The 21,513-nt window shown below is 56.6% G+C and overlaps 1 protein-coding gene across 6 annotated transcripts in view; it reads right to left on the minus strand.

The window, feature by feature from the left end:
- Positions 1–3,177: 3,177 nt before the first annotated feature.
- Nol4l (nucleolar protein 4 like) overlaps positions 3,178–21,513 on the minus strand; it is a 113,965-nt gene continuing 95,629 nt past the window's right edge. For 5 of the 6 annotated variants that reach the window (XM_076851688.1, XM_076851693.1, XM_076851691.1 and 2 more), the window contains 6 exons: positions 14,524–14,801; positions 12,348–12,533; positions 12,082–12,273; positions 11,714–11,836; positions 11,160–11,361; positions 3,178–6,784 (listed from right to left, as the gene is read on the minus strand). In XM_076851688.1, the coding sequence (XP_076707803.1) occupies positions 6,564–6,784; positions 11,160–11,361; positions 11,714–11,836; positions 12,082–12,273; positions 12,348–12,533; positions 14,524–14,801 (1,202 nt within the window). In that variant the 3' untranslated portion in view covers positions 3,178–6,563. The remainder of the gene's footprint in view (positions 6,785–11,159; positions 11,362–11,713; positions 11,837–12,081; positions 12,274–12,347; positions 12,534–14,523; positions 14,802–21,513) is intronic. The other variant, XM_076851689.1, reaches the window with a different exon arrangement.

Genomic DNA, 21,513 nt, shown 5'->3' on the forward strand with positions numbered 1-21,513 from the left:
GGGCCTCACTGGACCAAACCATTGGCCTGCCGGAGGAGGAGTAGAACCTCAAGACCACATGCTTTTTGAAGCCATGAAGAGGGAAGGGTTTGTGACCTTGAAGATTACTACTTGAAACTCAAATTGGACAGTAGCCTCTGCTTCCTCTTGCTTCTGTGTATCATTCATTTCGAAAGCCTGGAATGTGCATCTCTACCTGAGACAGATGACCACATCTGACTGAGATCAGTGCCCTTGCTGTGCATGTTGCTTCGTCTGATTGGTGAGCCTTCCTTGCATGGGCTCTCAGTGGAGATGGTGCATGGTCTCAGGCCGAGGGGCCTCCTTATGTAACAGCCCATTTACTTTTGGTACTGGGGATTCAACCCAGGGACACTTCACCACTGAGTTACCTCCCCAATCCCAGTCCCCCCCTTTAAAAATTTTTTTAATATTTTAATTTTATTTTTTTGTTTTGGGACAAGATCTTGCTAAGTTGTTGCAAGTTAGAACTGGGTGATCCTCCTGCCTCAGCCTCATGAGTCGTTGGGATTATAAGCATATGCTACCATACTGGGCTCTTGTTCCATTTTAAATGTTCCTTACAGCATTTTAAATGTCTCTGGATATGACTAAGGGGTAGAGTGCTTGCCTAGCATGCACCAGGCCCTGGGTTCCATCCCCAGCACCGTGAAATAGAAAAGAAAAAGCATATATATATTCTCCCCTTCCCCTCATGGAGTACAGGGAGGTACCTGTTTTGGTGGGTGACTGGTAGTTCACTGCTCTCAAGAAGGGGACACTTCCCATTGCAGCTCCATGTAATGAAGCCAGATTGGGACAAGCCAGCACTCTTCTATCCTCAAGTGATTTCTTCCAGTCATCCCAATGCTTCCAGGACCAGCACCATTTCTGTGGGGTAAGTGTTGTGGGCTGGCCAGGAGGCCAGTGGTGTGTGTGAAGCCACTCTGTTCTGGACTAGATGTCCCAGGTCGTGGGCTTTAACACTCTTAGTATCAGCTCTGATAATTTCAGCAGGACAAGGAAATTTCTCGACATCACTGAGGATTTGCTGTCCCTTGATACCCCATAGGAAGGGTGAGGTGTCAGGCCCATCTCCTGACTGTGGAGGATCAGCCCAGGTGCACACTGTCAGTGCCACCTTCAAACTACTGACCCTTCTTTGATGTCCAATGTATTTGGGTATTGCACAGAATTTCTATTTAAAAAAAAAAAAGGATTTTCATGCCATTATTTACAAGTAGAGGTTTTAATAACTGGCAATATAGGTGTGTACATATACACACTATTTGAGCAATAAAATTCATGCTTTTGGCTTGTACAATCAATAATTTTTTAAATCCTTGATAAACTGATTATTCCCAGCCACATTCTTGCAATTTTTCCTTAAAGCTTAACCTAAATGACACATGTACGATGTCATTAACCTAAATGACACATGTCTGTGCACAAATAAATTTTGGGAAAAGTGGTCTTTTTGTTTCCTTCAAGGTGGGATTCAGAGAGTGGAATGTCAAGTATAGAAGGTTCAGAGCCAGAATGTTTGCTTAGTTTTCCAAATTAGCACGTAGGAATTGCTGTAAGACTTTGGTGTCAGTGGGTTGGCCACGCACGGGGCGGGGGGGGGGGGGCAGGGGAAAAGGTCTGTTTTGTAGTCTGGCAGCTACAGTTAAGGCCTTGCTTGGTTGCTGACTGAACTTAGTCACTAAGTAGCACCCAGTGCCTCTCCGCTGCTCCATCTCTAAGTGGGATAAGGTGACTGTGAAATTTAAATAACAGTGAGTAGAAGGCTTGCCACCTGTGCTGGGCACCTGAGAAGCACCCCAGGAAAACTTACTTTTAACAGGCAAGGTGCCAAAAGGAGAGACTACAGGTTTATTCAAAATTTAGGGCTGAGCAGGGTGGTGCACACCTGTAATCCTAGAAGCTAGGGAGGCTGAGGCAGGAGGCTTGGGAGTCCAAAACCAGTCTCAGCAATGGCGAAGCACTTAGCAACATAAGTGAGACCCTGTCTCTGAATAAGATACAGAATAGGGCTGGGGGTGTGGCTCAGTGGAGTCAAAAAAACAAAACTTGGAAGGATTGTGTGTGGTGCTAGGGATCCTGGGGATGGAGTGCTTCACTACTGAGCCACGTCCCAAGCTCCAGAGGAACTGAATGTGTATGTGCCAGATTATTGGTTAGAAAATGGTAAAATCTTCCTGTTTTATTTTCAAACTGGGTCCTGAAGAACAAGAGAGCTGGTTGGCCATGCTGCCGTCTGTAGGACACAGTGGAAGCTCAGCACTCGGTTTGTTCAGTGTTTATTAAGTAGATTCAGTCTTATATATGATATACAGATTCCAAAGGAAAAGGATTCCACATACTTATGAAATCAGTGCATTTAGCAGTAATACCATGGAGATAACAGCTCGATTAACAGCTCATTGGTCTTCTGTTAAGTGAGGGAGAGAGGGAGTCAGCCTGTGCTAGTCATTCCACAAACAAAACAGAATTTAGTCGCATCACGCAGAAGACACATTCTAAGAATTAAAATATTAAGCCACATTTACTGGAAAAACTCACTGTACAGAACACAAATACTTTTTTATAGAGAGCATTGAGGAGGAAGTCCTCACCTGCTTAGAAGAGCCACGTTAAGTTGCATAGGTGCATATCTGTAAAAATATAATTTAGAGGTGAAGCCATTGATTAACAAAGTCACCTTTAAAAGTTGGTGCCATCTGCTGCTTGCCATAAGTGCCATATGCTTAATTAACTGCCTTGGAGCCCTGGCCCCTCCCCAGGTGTGGTGGCTCACTACCAAGCTGCCTCCAGAGCAGCCCTGGAGAAAGGCTTGTACCCTCTGCACTGAGAGCCGGAGTCTCAGATGCGGAACTCACACGCTTCCAAAGCAGGTCTAAATTATGCTAGAGGCTTGATGACCTCACTAGTTGAGCCTAAATCCTGGTTGGCTTGATCCCGAAGGCCACATGAGTCATCTTGACCTTCCCATGGCCGGGCCGCCTGGAGAACTATGTTCATTCCAGAATGGGCGGACCTGTGTTCGTTGTCATCTGTGCAGCGATCCACCACCACCAGTAGGAGGGCTTGCTCCTGACCCCTGCTCCTAAGTGGGCACACAATAGAGGCACATGGGCCATCTACCAGGTGGAGTGTTTAAATCTGTGGTGTAGGTTTTTTTTTTTTTTTTTTTTTTTTTTTTTAATTTTAGGTAGAAATGGGTAAAAAGTGAGAGGTTTTTGTTTTGTGGCTTTGCTAAGCAGATGAGCTTAGTGAGGTGCATCTTCCTCCTCAAGGGCGAGTCTTGCAGGACACACAGGGACTGGGGCGTCTGTACATGTAAACAGTACACTTTCACTGAGTCCAAAATTAGGAGCAAAAATACAAAGGTTCACATTGGTCTTAGGTAGATACAGGCGAAAAGGATTGGATTGAGCTGTTGAGCTCAGAAACAACGAAAACAAAGTTTCTAAAGCACCACTAAATTATATAAAAATCAGACCACGGACGGATTGAAACTGGTATTCTGGTGAAATACTTTACTAATCTTGTAAAAAGTCTTACAAAAAATTACAAATTAAAAGTATCAACCCTCTGAGTTCAAAGCAGCATTTTGAAAATGAACTGGTAGTTAATCCTATAACCACCCCTGGAGTCATGCATGGCCCTTGAGAATAGGGAGGGACGGATGGGTTCCACCTGTTTGATTTTAAACACTCTGAGAGCCTCCTAGCCCTGCCTGTCCCTCTCCCCCAACACTGACTTGGGAATAAACTGTCATTGGTATGAGTGGTGACAGAAAAATAATTTCAGATGGGGTCACACCACCACTGGTCTGTGAGATGACCCACTGGTCAGACCAAGTGCCCGCTTCTCCAATTATGCTTCTCATGGAGTCGGCCCTGCAGACTCTGGGATTGTGTATCCTACTCTTGCATTTCCTTTTATCCTCAGTGACTACTTGGTGCTCTGAGTCCCTCCAGAAGGGATGCCCTCGGGCAGAAGGCAAGTCTCTCAGGGAGGATGGAGAGCAGCAAGCTGAGTCCTGGGCTGGCCCTGTGGCACCCTCCAAGTCAGGAGTGAAGGGAAGGCTTGAAGCTGCATCTTTTAAAACCAAAGTAGAACAGAACAAGTTCCCTGACTGTGAACGAGTTAGTGGAACCCTGTTCACACAGTGACCTGCTCCTGGGTCAGCCATCTCTGGGACTTCAGGTATAGCTTCTATGGGGTCAGTGTGGCAGAATCCATGGTACTGAGGTCCCAATGGACCGGCACTGGCATTCGTTCCCTTTTACTTTAAAACACTTGGACCAGGCCCACACCACAGCACTGAGGTTTGCTGAGGCGGCCCCTGGTGACACCTTGCGCTCAGGGTACTGGAAGTTCAAGCGCAGCTTATGCTGATCTTTAGATGGTGTTCTGCTGGGGTGGAGGGAGGAACCCCTTTGCAGTCTTTCTCCTGTCTGCCAAGAAATGCAACCTGTTTGTGCCTAGCTTGGTTCTGCCTCTGGGAGGAGAAATGACACATTAAGCAACAGGAATTCTAGGGTGGCGATTGTCTCTGCCAGGTTTTAACATTAAGATTTTCACAAATTGCCTGGGGTAACATTTTGCAAAAGGTCTACTGATTACTTTGTATTATTGTTCACACACAAAAATAAATATGTACACAAATTCATATGTCAGGCAGGGGAATGGGCACGTGGATGGCCAGGTGTGGGAGAGGCCTGGGCACTGGAGCTTGTGCTGTGCTGAGGAAGGGGGTCTCAGGTGTCCTGGCCCCGACCAGAGACCTAGGGATCGGTCACTTGGAAGGCAGAGGTGGTGTGGCTGGGTGGGCATCATAGAGGCCACTTGGGAGGCCACCCTGACCGCAGTTGGAGTGTGCCTGGGACGCAGCACCTTGCCTTGCAGTTTCTGGATCTAAGCAGGGTGGGCGTCTGCGCCACCCTGCACCTGCCTGCTGTCCTGAGGGGTGGTCTGACATGGTGCCGGGGCAGCAGCCAGGGCTGCAACAGGCAGTTGGCTGCAGAAAAGCTGGTTTGGGAAGGGGTACCTGCTCTGGGATCAAGTGGCTCTCTCTGGCGTCCTAGGGTCCACTTGGCCCTGGCTCCCCTGGGGGGGTCTCTTTGCTCTAAGGGAAGAAAGGCAACAGGGCTTCTGCCAGCTCTGGGCAGGGGCAGGCAGCAGAGAGCTGCAGTCATGGCTACGGAGTGTTGTGTGGAGGGCCTCTGGGCCTGCTGAGGTCCGGGAGTCCCTGGTTTAGCAGCACTGGTCGGTATTGCACTGAGCAGGAGGAAGTGCCTATCAGGGAGGAGGGAAACCAGGCCAGCTTTTTCTTTTTGCCCTTTTCACACTCCAGGGACTCTGGGTTCCATCCAGGACTGGGCCTTCCAGAAGGACCAGTCCTAGGAGAACCCAAGTGGCTTCTCCACTTCCACTGACTGCAACCAGGGGGCGAGGGGGTGGGAGCTGCAGTCCACACCGGAACTCACAGCTGCCTGACAGCTTTTCTCAGCAGTTAGGAAGGCCCCTGGCCTGTGCGACAAGGTGAAGGCCACTGCCCTGCTGACCGACTGCTCTCTCCAGCACTCTGTCCTGTCAGGCAGCTGCGAGGGCCAGAGGATTGCAAGCTGCTGGCTGTGAAGGACAGGACCCTCTGTGGGCTCTGGCTCCTGGACACCCAGCCTGACTTACCTCCTAGGCAGACACATTGTGTGGGGGAGTTGGGGAGACAGCTGTTCAGAACAGGCTCAGGGCACGTCCTGGAAAAAGCCCACGCTGGAGTGTGAGGTAGAGTACAGGTGGCCGTGTGACGGGGCTCTGTAGAGTGGGTGGGGTGCCTTTTTGTTTTGCTTTGCAGTGGGTGTGGGCGAGGTCCTCCAGCTTGGCGGTACCTGGCTGTGTCCCTGGGATCTGCAACAGGACAGCCTGGTCGAGGGGTGGTGGCCTTCCCTAGGGTGCACTGGGCACTCAGAGGGACAACCAGCCTGGCCCCCGCCCACCCCTGTTGGCCCCCGGCCCGCATCAGTGTAGTGCTATGGAATGTTAGGTAAGGGATACGTCCTTCTGATCAGACAGACACAGACTGGCAAATCTGTACAAACACAAAAGAATCCATTTTCAGAAAAATAAATTACTAAGGGGAGAGGGAAAAAGGGTCCACTTTGCTTTTTCTCAATAAATATGCAATTCTGCTCACCTAAGACTTGAAAGGTAATTATCTGGGGGTGGGATTCTAACATCAGGGTCCACGAAGGTGATTCTAAACAGAGCTGCAGCCCCAGCGCCTTGTCAGGGGGCCCCAACCCTTCCAGAGCTGCCCCGTGGGCCTCTCCAAGCAGGTCAGAGCACCCGTGTGGTGAGATTCAAAAAAAAAAAAGAAAGAAAAAAGTGTCCTTGTGCCCAAAGTCTCAGGTGCTTGGAGTGTGGCTAGAAACAGCTCTTTTGGATCCCGCCTCTTTCGGAAAACAAAATGTACCAACTGGTGAGGCAGGAAGCCGGGTCTGGGCTGGGACAGCCTCCTTCCCCAGGGTAGTGCACTCCATGCGCCAGTGGGGTCAGTTCTGCTGTAAAATGAGGTTTTCCAGTTCATCTGCAGAGCGCAGCAGGAAGGCCGCAGACTCTCGGTAGCCAGCAATGAGCTGCCGCACAGCGCTGATCTCCGTGGGGCTGAGCTGGGCGGTGGGCATGGTCCTGCTGGTGCTGTTACTGGAGGGGGTGGGCGTGGGGGTGGTGGAGGTGGTGGAGGCCCCACCTTTCATGCTGAGGTCTGTGGGCCCTGTGGAGAGAAAAAGAAGGTAAGGCAGGAACAGACCCCCATACAGCTTCTGGGAGGGGCACGTCCTGGGTGCTGGCTGTGAGCTGGGCACTGAGTCCAAGGGACCTTGCCTGTCTCCCTGATGGTTGTACCTCTTGCTGGGAATAGGACTTGCACTTGAAAAGTGCTGTCAGTGCAATCTGGCAAAGAAGAGGGTCTTTGGTACAAAGGAGAGTGAGAGGTTTGTCCAAGATCACGTTGCAAATACACGTGCAGAGAGGTCTGCACTGGGGGCAAAGTGGCATGTGCCAAGTGCACAGGCTTTGGTATTAGGCAGAGCAGGACTCCAACCCCAGCTCCCTGGCAATGACCATGCCCTGTGCTGCCTCCTGAGGACTCCCAACAGACACAACCGTGCTTTCATCCCCAGGTGCAAAGGAAAAGGAACATTCCACCAACCTGAAGCCTCAGGTGGTGAACTGTGCTTGGGAACAGGAATAATGGTGCTGGTGTGGGACTGGATTTGTGTGCCTTTCCTCCCACACAGGTAGGCTGGGAGGGGAGACATGCAGGGCACTTAGCACACTGACAGTGACCAGGGTGTGTGGAAAGCCCAGGAGTCGCTATGAGGGGGACCAGAGAATAATACCAGGATGTGCTCAGATAGGGTGGGCTCTGATTGGGATAAAGCCAAAAAAAAGGCTCATATCCCAGCTTGGTCAGGTGGAACACACCCCCCAGGAGGGGCTGTGGTGCATGTGAGTGGAGGAAGGGGCTGGGTGCCACGAGCCTCTTCCTACTGAGCCTCAGCACCTCAACTCCCCCTCACTGAGGCCTGTTGCAGTACTGTGGGTTGAACTCCACCTCATGTGTGCCAGGCAGGCACTACTCTACTGATCTACATCCCCCACACTCCTTTAAGCTTTATTTTTTTTAGACAGGGTCTTGCTAAGCTGCTCAGCTTAGCCTCAAACTCAATCCTCCTGCTTCAGCCTCCTGAGTAGCTGGGATTCCTGGCCTGCATGGCTGTGCCTAGCTGAGGAGTTCTTTTGTGCCTGTGTGAGGAGGAAGGTTAGTCTTTCTGGAACAAGAGAGGGTGTCGGGTGGGTGTGAGAGGATCCAAATGGTCAGGCAGGGCAGGGCCCAGAGAGGTTTCCTGGGGAAATGGTCTGCGGTCTGCCCTCTGCTGGTGGATGGTGGCAGCAGAGAAACCCCCAGGTCTTCTGAAACATGATGGGTGTTTGGGGAGAGGGGAACCACCAGGCCCTGTCTGGTCTTGGCCTTTCCGTGGAGTGGGCTGCTGGCTTTGAAACTGAGCTGCAGGATTCAAGTCCCTCTCTGCTACTTCACTGGCAATTTCTCAACTTCTCTAAGTCTCAGATCCCCTGTGTGCAAAACCAGGAGGCTCTTGAGAGAGGGGCTGTGGTGAGGCTTGTGCAAGGCTCAGCACAGGCTGGAGGGGTGGAGGGGTTTCGCAGCCTGCAGAAGCCTGACTGCCACGTCCAGCCCATGGGGGCAGGCTTCCACCAGGCCTGGGGCTTTCTGCACAGATTCTGGAAGAAGCAGAAGCGCTGCCGCTGGAAAAGCCCCCGCAAGGTGTTCAGCAGGAAGAGAGTCAGAGGGAGAGCCGTGGGGAGGTGGGAGCTGGCTTGACCCCTGCCCTCCCTTCCTGGCCCTTCCCCAAGCCCCCCACCCAGGCTATCCTATGGGCGTGTGAGGCTGTTCTGGGCTTTCAACTACCGCCCTGCCGCCCTGGGGCTGACGGCCAGCTCCCTCGTGCTGCAGAGCAGTGGCAGTGCTCATTCCCTACGAAGACACAACTAAAAGTACTCTTTGGGATAAATTATGGAAATTTCACTGCCACTAAACAGAAGCTGGTGTGGTCCCTAAATGGGGAAGAAAGCTGGGGTCTATGGTTGTCACATTCTAGCCACAGAACATGAACAAGAAGAAGACCCAAGGAACTGGTTTGCTAAAGAATGTCCTTGGAATTGAGAGCTCAGGGGACAGTCAAGACCATTAAAATCAAACCCAGGAGTTAGGAGCAGACTGTGTGCAGCAGCCAGGTGCAGGGGACAGACTCCAGGCTGGCAGCCTCTGACAGCTCCTGGCTGTTGTTGCAGGGCAGGACGCGGAGGGGGGAGGCCACCTCTTCCTGTGCTCTCCAGAGCTGCTTCTGTATGGCTCTGGTTCCTTCCAAGTAATGCTCAGAGGTGGCCAGCGCCACCTGCCACAGCTGACATGAGCAGTGGCCCTGGGGTTCCTCTTTCCTCCCTGTGTCCCCAGATCCTGTCCCATCACCACTCAAGGCTGTGCGCAGAGCTTTCCTTCTTTCTCTCCTTGGCTGTAGCTAAAGCCCGGAAAGAAGGTCTCCGTTTCCTGCAGCCAGTGTGACCTGGAGACAGCCCCACCAGGCTCTGGTCACGGTGGGTGATCAGGTTGCCGGTAGCTGCCGTGGGCTGGTGGGGAGGCAGGGTGAACTGCCCAGCGCCATAGGCAGACGGCAGGCCAGGCTCCACCTAAGCTCATCACCATCTCTGGGTGCCGACACGGTGAGCAGAGTGAGGAGCCGAGGCACCAATGTGGCCACTCCCAAGGGGCCATCCTGCTGGGCAGGCGCTGAGGACTGCTGCCAGGGAAGTGGTAGGGCTGGTGGCTCTGCACCCACAGGCTGCCTGTCGTCTCCTCCAACTGCTGGACTGGAATCCAGACAGTGTTCTCCAAATGAGTGGTCACAGCACAGGGACTGGCCCTGTGATCTTGCCACCCTCCTCGAAGGAGCCACAGTATTCAGAGATGGGAGACCAAGGCTCTGGGATGCACAGGGGCCAAGCCTCTAAGGCCTGCCTCCACGAACAGACTGGGCTGCTGTCTGGGCCTCTCTGGCAGGTGTGGATGTGGTGGGAGGGCAGCAGGCCCCACATCCATGAGGGAGCCCAGCAGCTGCAGCCCTGCGGCAGGCTATGCTGGCTGTGCCAGTGGACACCTGCCACCATCATGCACTATCAGTGAGGGACCAGGCCGTTCCTATCTGTCTGGCTGGGCCCCAGATTCCCATATAAGTGGAAAGGGGTTCCACCCTCCCAATTCTGGGCCCCATTCAGACACTCCACCAAGGGGGCCACTCGGCAGGATGCTTTCCCTGGGTGGCTGCTCCAGCCCTTCCTGAGCTGGCCTGTCTGGCCTGGCCTCAGAGATTAGGGCCAGGCAGCCTTCTTATTTTAGGCTAAGAGGCATTAGGGAGGGATGAGAGGTTAAGCCCAGGCAGGAATCTTCCAGGGACCCACGTGTACTTCCCCACTTGAGGGCGCAGTGAGCGTGGGGAGCCAGGCTGCTGCAGGCTTCAGATGAGGGTGGTGTCGGGCAGCCTGGCCTTCTCTTGTGGCTAGGGACGCTCCCTTGCTGCTCAGAGACAATGGAGGTCTCAGAGTCAAGGACAGGACTTCAAGAATGCACAGGCACCTTCAGCCCAGACCTGGCTCCAGGGCGCCCCCTACAGGCGGCCCCTCTCCCCTCTCTCTGACCTCTAACAGCCTCTAGGAACACTGCCTCTTCCTCCAAATCTCCCCACAGGGACAAACAGTGACCAAGACCCAGCACAATGCACAGCCTTTCCAAGCTAAAAGCCCACCCGGGGTGCCCATCTGCCCCGCCAGAGCACAACCCGATGCATGGCCCAAGAGGCCCTGTGCCACCTTCCCCTGCCTCCCTCCAGTGTAGATGGTCCCTGTTCTGTCCCCGCATCAAGGTCTGTGCACGGGCCGTTCCTCCCCATCCACCTGTCACCCACAGCAGAGCTACCTGGACTGTACCTGAGGCACCAGCCGAGGGGCATGGAGCTGAAGGAACCAACAGCTAAACATCGCCCCGCATGACTTAAGTGTGTGCCCAGAGGTCCCGGAGCCAGGCTGAGGCCCAGTACGTGGTGAACAAAGCTGTCACTTCACAGGTAAGGCCAGGAGCCAACGCCTGGAGAGGCTTGCCTTCCTGAGCTGCCTGGTGGCCCAGGTCCGGGCCCGGGCCAGCACAATATGACCTACTCACCGGGCCTCGGTCATTGTGTACTAAGTAGGGGTGCGGAGGATCCAAGGTGGGTAAACAGCAGGGCCTTGGCCGGAGCCTGTGCCCATGGGGGCCCTACACAGGAGCCAGGGGGAGGTGTTGGCAGTGCCGGAGGGAGACTTGGGCAATGCTATGGAGGTGAGAGGGAGAGGGAGGTTCTCCATTTTGTCCAGCTGAAGGTTTCCTGGCCGTCCAATCCAGGGACTAGTTCAGCTGATGGAACGGTCATCACCTCCTCACTGGCCTCTGCTTCCCCTGCCCTGGGCCTCCCTGAGGCTGCTGGGCAGATGGGCTGGGAGCTGGTCAGGGAGCCAGAGCCCAGGGACCCACTCACCGTTACTGTGATTTCCTGTCTGGAGGGAAGCCGGGGGCTGCAGGTTGCTGCTCAAGGCCCCGTAGCCACGGTAGCTGTAGTTGAGGCTGCCGTTGACGTACACAGGGTCCTGGGAGTAGGAGGAGGCTGGCAGTGAGTAGGTGGAGTGGGTGATGGCTGCAGAGTCCCGGGAGTGCTGCTTGTCCAGGGCTATGGGCTCGTCCTGCAGAGGCGAGAAGGTGGTGCTGGGGAGCCAGGTGCAGCAGACCCCGGCCAAGGTCCCTGGGCACAGGATCCACAATGGCTGAAGCCCCAGGCAGGTTTGACTTGTTCCTGCTCCCTGGGGGTCACCTCCCCCAGCCACCTCCCTGACTCTGCGGATGGTCACTGCCAAGGCAATGACCCTTTCCAGGTCCTCTGGTCTTGGGATGAAGTCTGACTCCCTGTCACAAGTTCTGCAGGGCCTCTGTGACTCCCCCCCCACTTCTGGGCACAGTCCCCTCTGTCCCTTGGCCCACCGTAGGGTAACTGGTGGCCCCACGTGGGCGTAGCCCGGGAACTGGCGGAGCAGGCACCTGCGAGGACTGGTAGATCTCTAGGCGCATCCTCTTGGCGGCTTTCCTGGTCTCGCTCTCGCAGGCGGCGGCGAGGATGTTCTCTGCCATGGCGGAGGTTAGGTGGGGCGGCGTGGGTCTGGTCTGCAGGTAGAAGGGGCAGCAAGCTGGTGATGGTGTGGGCAGAGGCCTGGCCCAGGGCGGGGCAGGAACTGGGGGTCCAGGACCAGGTAGCCTTTCTAGGCTTCAGGTTCCCCATTTAAAACAGGAGTCAAGGGACCTGCTTCCAAGGCTGCTGGTGGGTTCTGGGCCAGGCACCTGGCCATGGGACGCTCAGGACCCCGGGCTGGGGCTGGGGGGCCAAAGTGGCGCCATGGGGGAGAGCTCACCATCTCCATGCCGTTCTTCTTCATGCGCCGGCAGGACTTGAGGTACGTGCGGATGCGCTTGCGGGCCCGCTCCTGGAACTCGGGGAACTGCCGGCTGCAGGACTCGATGATGGCCTGGATCTTCTCCTTGGGCTGCTTGGAGATGGGCACCATGCGGTCCAGGTTCTCGTCCACGAAGAGGCGCACAAACATCTGTGGGGGACACAGGCTCTCAGGGTGGCTGTCCCTGCCTGCACCCCCCAACTCTGGCCCTGCCCAATGCTCACATTGAAGGCCTTGAGGCGCTCGGGGTCCATGCCCTCAGAGTCATTCATCTTGTCATTGTCCTCGTGGTCGTCATGGTCATCATCATCATCGTCTGCCGTGGGGGCCCGGCCCACAGTCAGGTCTTCAGGGCAGCCACTGACCTCAGTCTTGATGGAGTCGTAGCTCCCAGAGCTGTAAGGTGGGGACTGGCGGGAGGCAGGAGGCAAAGGGTCAGTCAGCCTGTGGCTGCTAGCATGGTCCCCTGTAGGCCACAGGGACCTGGGGACCCACGCTTCAAGGCCCTGAGCAAATCTCCCCTCTCCAGCTCCCTTCATCTGTGACATGGGTGCAGCAATCCTGCCCAACACCCTTCCTGACCTTTCCCCCTGGAGGCAAGTGGGGGCAGTGATTTCCTGCACACAGTGCCCACACCAGGCCCTGCCACACTGCCTGAGGGACACAGAGGACTCCCAGCCCTCCCTTCCGTGTGCCAGGATCTGTTTTGGCTTCTGGGATTTCTTTCTGATCCCCAAGGGGCTGCTATCCTGAGTTGACAACCAAGCTGTCACCAGAGCAGCGTGTGTTTGTCTGTCGAGGAGGAGGGACAGATGAGCTGGGAGGGGAAACAGCCCCGGCAAAGGGCCGACAGGCAGAGTGGGTTTCTGGAGTGCTCAGGGCTCTGTCTGCCCGAAAGGAGACACTGGGGCCCCAGTGAGGACGTGTGCGCAGAAGCAGGAGAGGGAGTCAGACCCAGCCCGCCCGCCCACCCACCCAACTCCTGCGGCCGAGCAGGCTCCATGTGCCCCTCCGTCCACGGCGCTTGTCACTTTCCTGAGTACGTGGCTCTTGCTCCCCTCTCTGTTGCTAGGAGGACATCCCTGGGGCCTCACCCTTTCTCTGTACCTGTGTCCAGCCCCACACCACCTGCCCTGCCCCTGCCTCAGGGCCTTACTCAGGGATTGCTATCATTAGCCTGTTAGAAGGTCAGCATCTGTGCCCTCTCCTGACTTCCTGGCCCTTGCTCTGCAAGAGGCTGGCATCTAGCAGGTGAGGAGCTGGGCTCTGGGAACACAGCTGCAGGTCAGGTGCTGTGATGTTCTGTGACATGTCCTGGAGGAACCCCAGTCCTCAAGGAGCACATCTGTGAAGACACAGCCTGGCACCCGGTGCTGTGGGCCTTCCTCCACTGCTGCCCCAGGCTCTGGTGACCAGACCCCTGGGGCCAGCATCCTGATGCTGCCTGTCTCCTCTTCCATACACAGGCTGAAAGGAAGGGCCCAGCCCTCCAGACAGAGCAGAGGGTCAAAAGACCTACCTGGCACAGTGCTGGCTACCGGCTGGCCATGAGGCCCTGGGCAGGTCACACTGCCTGGGCCAGAGCAGACTGTGGGAACTACAGGTAACACTCATTTCCCCTTCTCACTGCTTTGGTCCCTGAGCCCTGGGCCCACCCCTGGGACCTGTGGCCATGGAGGCAATGGCTAGGGGGCCCCAAGGATCCAACCTGCCCCCTACCCCCAACAGCAGCTCTGCCTGCTCCCTGCACCCTGCCAGACAGCACTCTGGCCAGAGACGACTTGGCACCATCCCTTTGTACCCATGAGACACCATTGGGAACCAGCCTTGGCACCTACCCCATTCACTCTGCAGAATAGTCAGCCCAGGAAGGGGGAGCGACTGTCCAGGGGGAAGCTGGAGCCCAGGGCTGCAGGGCTGGGGAGGATGTCCCAGGAGAACCCGCACCCTCCAGTGCCATCCTGTTCTATTGCAGGAAACCTAATGGCTCCAAGATGGCGCGTGGAAGTGTGAGAGTGACCCCATGATGGGGGGCCTGCCCTGCCCACCTTCTCCCCCCCTGGCCTGGGAAGAGCTCCACCCCTGCATCCCTGGGGCCTCACCCTTTCTCTGTACCATCTGGAAAAGGAGGACAGGCAAGCAAAGTATCCAGGAAGCGTGAGGCCTGTGTTTTGGTGCTGAATGTCCCAAGCAAGGGGACAGGTCATAGGCACACAGGTCACCTGCCATCTCCCATTGCAGAGCCTCTCTCAGAAAATGATGACTTAGTGGCCACAGTCACCACCCTGACTACGGGTCACACGGGGACTGGCTCCAGCTAAACTCGGGTAGATGCCCTTTCATTTCGACCTCATGAGAACCCCGCGGTTTCCCAGGGGGCGGAGGCCCCTAGCCACACACCTCGGGGGTGGCCTTCACCCCGTACTTGACACGGCTCCGCAGCCCATCAGCACCGCAGCCGTCCGAGGGGTAGGAGGGCGTGCCGATCGCAGTGCCTGGTGGGAGCTTGTCGCATAAGTTGATGGGCTGGTCCTCGGTGGTGGCAGTGAAGTCCATGGGGGCGGCAGCACCGTTGCCATTCATCTCGGGGAAGGCGGGGTCGCCCTGCGTGCTGCTGGACGCGGATGGGTTCAGGGTGGAGGAGCCATTGCCGCTGCCGCTCTCGGAGGAAGAGTCGTCTGGAAGGAGAGGCCTGGATGTGAAGCCCGTCCCACACCCACCGCCCCAACTCCGCAGGGTGTCACGGCAGCCCCTGGAGCCCCTGACCTGCGCTGCCCAGAGAGCCGCATTTCCAGAGAGCGGGTGTGCGCCCCTGTCCACCCCACGAGCTCCAGGACGCAGGCTGAGCCAGGGCGCAGTGGCCACGGTGCGGGGTGTGCAGAACAGAGGTCTCTGCTCCCTGAGCCCACAGTACCTCATCTACCCCAAGGGTCCAGAGGTTCCCAGCACCTCCAGAGGCTGCAAAATTGCCCCTCCCCACCCCCACTGCGCTGCCCCCGCCACCTTGCCGTCCGGGTCCCTCCCCACAGCAGAGCCTCACGTCTCCTCCTCTGCCTCAGGAGAGCAGCATGGCGCCCTGTGAGGCCCAGTCACCCATGCCTCTCCTCACACAGGCCCATGGGGGCAGCCTACGTGTAGACACAGCACCCTCAACTGTGCCCTCCGTGCATGGCTGGGTGGCCTTGCACATCCCAAGCAGGGCCTGGGTCTGCACAGGTACCCTTCCTGTGACCCACTGCCCGTGTGCCCCTAGCTTTGTGGCCTTTGCAACTCCTCAGCCAAGTCCTGCTCCAGGGAGGCTCCAGGGTCCCTTCATGTACCCTCTGCTCTCCCGAGGTGGGGCGCCCCCTGCTGTGGAGAGCGCGGCATTGCCTGCAGGATGCTGGAGACTGAACTTTAACGCCAGGGCCCGACATCTTCAGATCAAGTCCAGGCTTCTCCCCACCGGTCCCACCCTCCAGCAGCAGAGGCCCAAGCTGTGCGGAACTCCAAGGGTGGCCGTTAGGCGAACATCGGGTAGTTCCCTGTGGCGGGCCAGATGCCCTGGTAGCTGTGCACCCAGCACTAGTGGTGGAGGAGTGGCCACAGAGAGCCCTGACCATGTCAAGCCGCCCCTTCCTCCAGGATAGGGTCGCACTGGACCCTACCCCCACCCTCCCAGCCGGCAGATTATGAAGATTTAGTCCCCGGTGCTGGGCACTGGGCACGCGCACCTCCTGAGCGTCCCCATGGCGACCAAGTGCTCTAGAGCCCCAACCAATCGCAGGTCTCCTGGCTGCCCAGGGGCGGGACCGGGCTGCCCATCAAGCAGCCAGGGCCCTGGGCAGAGGGGGAAGGGAAAAGCTCGTGCAGTGGCACCCCTCCCCCTCGGCTGCCGCAGGTCCCCTGGGCCACACTGCACATGCTGCTGCAACCTCCTCCTCGGGGCAGCCTGGCTCCACCCCCCGCCACATTCCCCCAGCCTGCAAGCGGTTCCCTGTCACCCAGCCTGTGCCCAGCTACTTCTGAGACCACCTAACTCCTCCAGCCCTCACAGAAGGGTCTTCTGGCAGTATCTCCAGCGACCAGGCTGGACATTTGTGAAATGAACAAATTTGCCTGGTGGTACTTCCTGAGCACCTACTGTGTGTCGGCTCCAGAGTAAAGTGATGCTTCCTGGGGAGGGGTCAGAGGTCTATCAGTGAGCCTACCAGTTAACTGGGAAGGTGAATCATGGGAAGGGGCCCCAACTGTCAAACAAGCCCTTTCATCCCCCTGTGCTTATCTTCCCCAAGCAGGTACCCTTCCTGTGACCCACTGCCCGTGTGCCCCTAGCCTTATGGCCTTTGCAACTCCCCAGCCAAGCCCTGCTCAGGGGAGGCTCCAGGCCGTTACTGGGCTCTGCCTGCTGCCTCCAGGTGGGCCACCTTCCTCCACGCCCTGGGAAGGAGGTGCAGCGTCCTCCTGAGGATAGCCCAGGGTCATCCCAAAAGCTGCCTATGCCCAGCAGGGCAGGGCTCCATCAGCTGCCTCCCTGACCCGGTTTTCCTCCAGGAGGATGGACCCTGCTCTTCCTGGGCATGAGCACGGATGTGCTCAGGGGCCGCTGAGAGCGCACCATACTCCTGGGGCCTCGCCCTGGTCAGAAGCCTGGCTGGGGCCACGTCCTGCTCTGTCAGCTGATGGCAGAGGCTGCCACCTCCTTCGCTGCCACCTCCTTCACTGCCGGGTGGGGCCTGTGTTGCCAGAAGACAGGTGCTGGTGCCAATGGCGGCACCCACCTCCCTGTCCTCAGGTACCACCGCAGTCGGGTGAGGGAGGCACAAGGAGCCCTGACCCTGTGTGGCCATGTATTCCAAGGTTTTAGAAGAATTCGGAAATCTACACCATGTTAGATTTCCAATTTTAAATCCAGATACATTACAAAGATTTACAACTTGGGCTGGGGATGTGGCTCAAGCGGTAGCGCGCTCGCCTGACATGCGTGCGGCCCGGGTTCGATCCTCAGCACCACATACAAACAAAGATGTTGTGTCCACCGATAACTACAAAATAAATATTAAAATTCTCTCTCAAAAAAAAAAAAAAGATTTACAACTTATTTATATGGTTTACATTTTGAAAAGCCTTGGACAGGCAAAATGTCATCTAGCCACACAATGGAATATTATTCAGCCATAAAAATGCAAGAAGGTTGGAACTATTACACTGTGGATGAACCTGAGGAGTGACGCTGATTGACGTGAGCTGGAGACAGAATAGCTGATCCCGCTCACACGCTGCGTCTAGAACAGGCAAATTTGTAGAGGCAGAAAGTATATTTGAAGTTACCTGGGCCTGGGGAGAAGAGGGATAGGGCATTAATGGGTACAGAATTTCTGTTTGGGATGATGAAGTTTTGGAAATATTAATTAAGATGGCAAAATCTGTTATGCATATTCTACCCCATATACAGCAAAACTAAAACCTCGAGTAGGCCCGGACCTCCATACTGCACCAGGGACAGGGAAAGTCAGCCCCAACACAGCCCACATCTACCTGAGTGACCAAAAGTAATAATAATACTAATCACAAATGTCTGCTCCCTAGCCTGCCCAGGCCCTTCCTACCTGGGGCTCTGCTCAGGTGGCCCCAACCACAGCCCTTCCCAGCCTGCCCCACTGCAGCCCGTGCACAGGCTGCCTGTGAAGGAGGCCCACGTTCTGCCATCTGGGGAGGCAAGGAGCGGTGATGGGGGGACACCAGAAGGGCATTTCTCCCTGGCCTCAATTTCCCTTCAGATGGCCGTCGGGCACGTAGGCCATCTAAGGCATGCACGGCCCTGGTCCAGAGCAGGCTCTCCGTCTCCTCACCTCGCACCCACCTACTTGCCTCAGCTGTCTTTCCCAGCCTGGAACCCGGGCTTCCGGGGCCCAAGTCCAGCATGGCGTCAAGTCCGAGGTGGGCACGGGGAGGGCCCAGGCGATCTGCTCCTGCTCGGCCCCTCCTTTCCTCAACACCTGCTGGGTGTAGCCTAAGCCAGCTGAGCTAGACACTGGGGACCAACAGTGGAAAGAGGGTGGCCGCCTGGGGGCTGGTGCCTGAGTGAGCAGGAACCAAACCGAGGGCTCCAGAGGGGGGGACACCTGCTTTCTCACCCAATCTAGCCCCACGCTCTGTTCATCTTTCAGGGCCCGATGAGTGCCACTCCTCAGGGAGGCCGCTGCCTGCCCAGCCCCATCCTGGCAGCTCAGGGGCAGGCGGCTCTGTGTGTCGTGGCCCCCAGGACAGTCCCTGCTGGCCATGCGCCGGCTCTAGCAGGGCCAAGGCCTTGGTGCACGCTGCCCTCTTCCTGCCACGCTGATCTGGCTACCCCGAGGCTCCTTCCTTAACTTCCCAGCTTTGCTTAAAGGCCACCATCTCAGTAGGACTCCTCTGACCAGCCCCTGCCCCCCATCTGACACACTGACCCCTTTACCTATTTTTTCCCAGCACATTTATCATCTTCCCACAATGCTGTTCTGTTTATCATCCGTGGCCTGCGCCCAGCCCCCACAGAAGCCGCCCCAGCCCCGAGGCCTAGGATTGGCAGAGCCATATCCGGTGGTGGACCTGGATCCACTGGGGCCTCCCCAGAAGCCACGCCCCTTCCTCTGGGAGGCACCCTGGTCCTCCAGGGTTCCCCAGGATGTGCACGTGCCCGGGCCTGGCCAGTCAGCAGGGCCCACCCCAGCGAGTGGTGATGCACGTGACTAAGTGAACCCAGGAAGGTCAGCCCTGGGCTCTCTCCACCTGGGGGCAGCTGAGACTGTGGGCGGGGGCCACCCTGGGGAGAACAGGCCGGCACAGAAAACCCCTAAATCCATCTGTGCCTAAAACCAAAGAATGCCTGGACTGTTAGGTTACAGGAGCCGTCACTTCCTTATTGCCAAAGCTGGCTGGAGGCGGGTTTGTCACATGGGTCTGGCTTGGTCTCTGAGTAACTGGGCTGAGAGATGGGACTGGGAGCTGGTACCTAACAGCGCAGGCCATGGCCCTGCCCACAGCCCTTCTCCCAGTCTGGGGGAGGGGAAGCAGAGGGGCAGGGCAGCTGGGTTCTGACCAGTTCCAAATCCTTCCTCTCCTGTCCTCCAAAAGCAAGCCTGAGGACAGCTGCCAGCAGGCACCCACCCTGGCCTCCCTGTGCGCGACCTTGAGCACAGCAGCCTCCTGGGCTCCCTTATCTACAGTCCAGGGAGTTGTCGCTGACGCCCTCTTGGGCTCCAACACTTTATGACTCTGTGAAAAGCCCCAGCTGGCCCTGCGGCCCCAGAGGCTGGCACACAGGGCCTTCCAGGGGCGCAGGCCAGGAGTTCTGGTTGGACCCACCCAGACCTGGAGCTGGAAGTAAAACCTAAGGGTGCCCAGGTGATCCTCTTGTCAACAGCTGGTCCCGTCTTGTGGCTGTGCCAGGAGGCCCCTGCAGGACCAGCAGCCTGCCTCACCTGTGGCCTGCAGGCAGCAGAGAGGAGCCCCGAGGGGCCCTGGAGAGGTGGAGAGCGCACCCCGCTGAACCCCTCCCAGCTCTGGGGAAAGACGACACTCCTGTCTGGGCAGGACCCAGAGCCCACCGCCTGTGCCCGGAATGCCATGGGCAGGGAAGGCCTGCGTGCCCATCTATCTAGCGCAGGGCAATGTGCTGGCGTTCAACTGGGGGAATCAACGATGAATGGGGGAAGTTGTTCCTCCCTCTGTCCCGTCTCCAGAAGGAGGACAAAAGTCCTTTCACCTCGGCAAACAATGCTCTTATGTGGGCGCCAGTGCCCTACAGCCCACACAGGCCTGCGTCTGTCCAAGCCGCCAATCGCCACCCTGGGCTCTGGGGCCACAGCCAGCAGGCCCCTCTCCTGGTGGGCGACTCACGTCAACACCAGGCCAGGCTGGGGAAAAGTGGAAAGGTCCACCACCCCGGGACCATGGGGTGGGTGCAAGGGCCACAGCCCACACGCCCAGCTGTCGCTGTGGCCAGAGGGGCAGGCCTGCTTGGGGAGGCTCCGGTCAGCAGCGGCCAGGTGGGGGCAGAGGGAGGGTGGTCAATGACTCACACACAAGATGAGCCGGGCGAGGGGAGAGTGCTGGGGCCTGCAGCCCCTCGTGGCCACCAGGAGGTGTGGACACCAGGGCAGGACCCTTAAGGGCCTGTAGTCCGAGGCACTGGCTGCTCTGGACTCGGGGCATGCGCTCAACAGGGCTCCCCTCTCATCCCTCACGCTGCTGCTTTGACAAAGGCCAGTGGCCATGTTTACATGATGAGCAGTTCCAAGGAGCACCAGGCTCCTGGCAGCTACCCAGCTCTTCCTCCTGGAAGGCGGGGCAGAGAGGCCCTGGGGTCAGATGGGGGACACAAGGATCCCACCATCCTGGATGAGGAGGCCACGCTGGGCATCCATCTGCCCCACTGCATGAGGCCCACATCACCGGGTCTTCGGGCCCCTGCTGCCCACCCCTGCTCTGTCCCTGAGGTTCACACAGCCTGGCCTGGCCCAGTGAGGGGTCAGGGAGCGCTTGTCATGCACCTGGTCTCCACTGGTGCTTCCTAACATGCAGCCTCAGTCACGGGCACCTCTATTTCACAGCTGCCTTCTCTATGGTACCCTGTGGGGGCTCTGCCAGACCTTTGTTGACTTGTTCCTGTTGTTGGTTTTTGTGGTACTGGGGACTGAACCTTGGGGTGCTTTGTACTGAGCTATATCTGCAGCCCTTGTTATTTTTTATTTTGAGGTAGGGTGTCCCTAAGATGCTCAAAATAGACTCCAACTTGCGATCCTCCTGCCTTGGCTTCCTGAGTTGCTGGGATGACCAGTAAGTGCCACCATGCCCGATAACTTGTTCCTTAAGGAGATGTCACCACCTAAGCCCTCAGAGTCAGGAGTAACGTCCAATAGAAACAGTGGGAGCCACATACATGGTCTGGAGTTTTTCCAATAGCTATGTTTTCTTTTTGTGGGTTTTTTATTTTTGGGGGGCAGGGGGGTTACCGGGGATTGAACTCAGGGGCACTTAACCACTGAGCCACATCCCCAGCCTTTTTTGTTTTGTTTTGTTTAGAGACAGGGTCTTACTGAGTTGCTTAGCACCTTGCTAAGTTGCTGAGGCTGGTTTTGAACTCACAATCCTCCTGCCTCAGCCTACAGAGTCACTGGGATTACAGGCATGCACCAATGTGCCTAGCTTAGCTATGTTTTTAAAAAGTAAAAATAACAGTTGAAATTATTATTTTTTCCAGTGGTAAAGATTAAACCCAGGGCCCTGTGCATACTAGGCAAGAAAATAATTTCAATAATCAATTTTAAAGCTGAGCCCAGTGGTGCATGCCTATAACCCCAGAGACTCTGGAGGCTGAGGTAAGAGGATGGCAAGTCGGAGGCCAGCCTGGGTGACTTGGTAAGATCC

This window comes from Callospermophilus lateralis, chromosome 3, assembly GCF_048772815.1.
Source record: "Callospermophilus lateralis isolate mCalLat2 chromosome 3, mCalLat2.hap1, whole genome shotgun sequence".
NCBI lineage: Eukaryota > Metazoa > Chordata > Mammalia > Rodentia > Sciuridae > Callospermophilus > Callospermophilus lateralis.